General features: G+C 48.7%; 1 protein-coding gene across 1 annotated transcript in view; it reads right to left on the bottom strand.

The window, feature by feature from the left end:
* PROM1 (prominin 1) overlaps nt 1–1,253 on the bottom strand; it is a 79,943-nt gene that overhangs the window by 10,478 nt on the left and 68,212 nt on the right. The window contains exon 20 of the mRNA XM_023515338.1: nt 351–431. Within this exon, the coding sequence (XP_023371106.1) occupies nt 351–431 (81 nt within the window). The remainder of the gene's footprint in view (nt 1–350; nt 432–1,253) is intronic.

Raw genomic sequence — 1,253 nt, forward strand, 5'->3', positions numbered from 1 at the left:
CACTGTGGCAGGCACCTGTAGTCCCAGCTACTCAGGAGTCTGAGGAAGGACGATCACTTGAGCCCAGGAGTTTGAGGTTGCTGTGACCTAGGCTGATGTCACTGGACTCTAGCCAGGGCAACAGAGTGAGACTCTTGTCTCAAAAATATAAATAAATACTATGGATATTTAATCTGTAACGTTCACATACCCACTTATTGACATGTTTATTTTTTTAAAAAGAAGACTCTCAGGGCGGCGCCTGTGGCTCAAAAGAGTAGGGTGCTGGCCCCATATGCCAGAGGTGCCAGGTTCATATGTAGCCCTGGCCAAAAACTGCAAAAAAAAAGAAAGAAAGAAAGAAGACTCACATCAATAATAACAGAGGAAATGTTGTTGGTGATGAAGTTCTGAGCAGACTCCAAAGAGGCAAGAATCCTGGTTATTTTCTCCTGGAAAACACAGAGACAGTCCACAGGGTATCAAGTGAAACAAGGATTTGACTGGACAACTTATACATGGATCAAAGTACTGTAACTCGGTCCCACCGCACTGAGACATGGGCCTGCCTTTTAAGGCGACAGAGCCCCTCTGCGGGATGGACATGAGTGGAGGGAGCGTTTGCTCTGGTTCACACACTAGCCTAGTCCTCTGTAGAGAGGGCCTCGTTGAATACTCACACAGTGGCTGGACAGGAGGTGTTGCTAAGCGGCCACAGACCAGGCAGCTGACCCCAGTTCCCGGTCAAGGTTGCCAGGCTGGGAAGCATTAGAGTGTGCTGGGATTTTTACCTAGTTTTTTAAAATTTTATTTATAACACCATGACATAGGCAAAGACAAGGCCTCTGCCAGCCGCATGCCAGCCTGGTGTAAAGTAGAAAAGGGGCCTCTTCTACCCAGGAACCTTAGGGCGCAGAACCTGCTGAGTGGACCTGTGGCTGATATCCATCCCCCTGGCCCCCATGTCCAGGCCCCTGGTGAAGGGTATCATGTAACTGCAGGCACCAGCCTGAAGGTCAAGGTATGCAAAGGAAACAAAAGACCTGCACACAGCCACCAGGGTCACCAGGTACCTTTCGCATGGGACACACCCTTACGAAATCGTAACCACAATTATAGAGGTCCCAGAGGAACTGAGCCATCCTGTTGGTCTCACTGAGAAAGAAAGTGAAGGAAGGAACACTTAATTTTTCCTGTGGGACGAACACCCCAAACCTCTCAGAGGCAGCCTATTCCACTTGATAAAAAATACTTTCTCTTGCCTGCTGGTGTCA

This window comes from Otolemur garnettii, unplaced genomic scaffold, assembly GCF_000181295.1.
Source record: "Otolemur garnettii isolate 467f Iridium unplaced genomic scaffold, OtoGar3 scaffold00069, whole genome shotgun sequence".
Classification (NCBI taxonomy): Eukaryota; Metazoa; Chordata; class Mammalia; order Primates; family Galagidae; genus Otolemur; species Otolemur garnettii.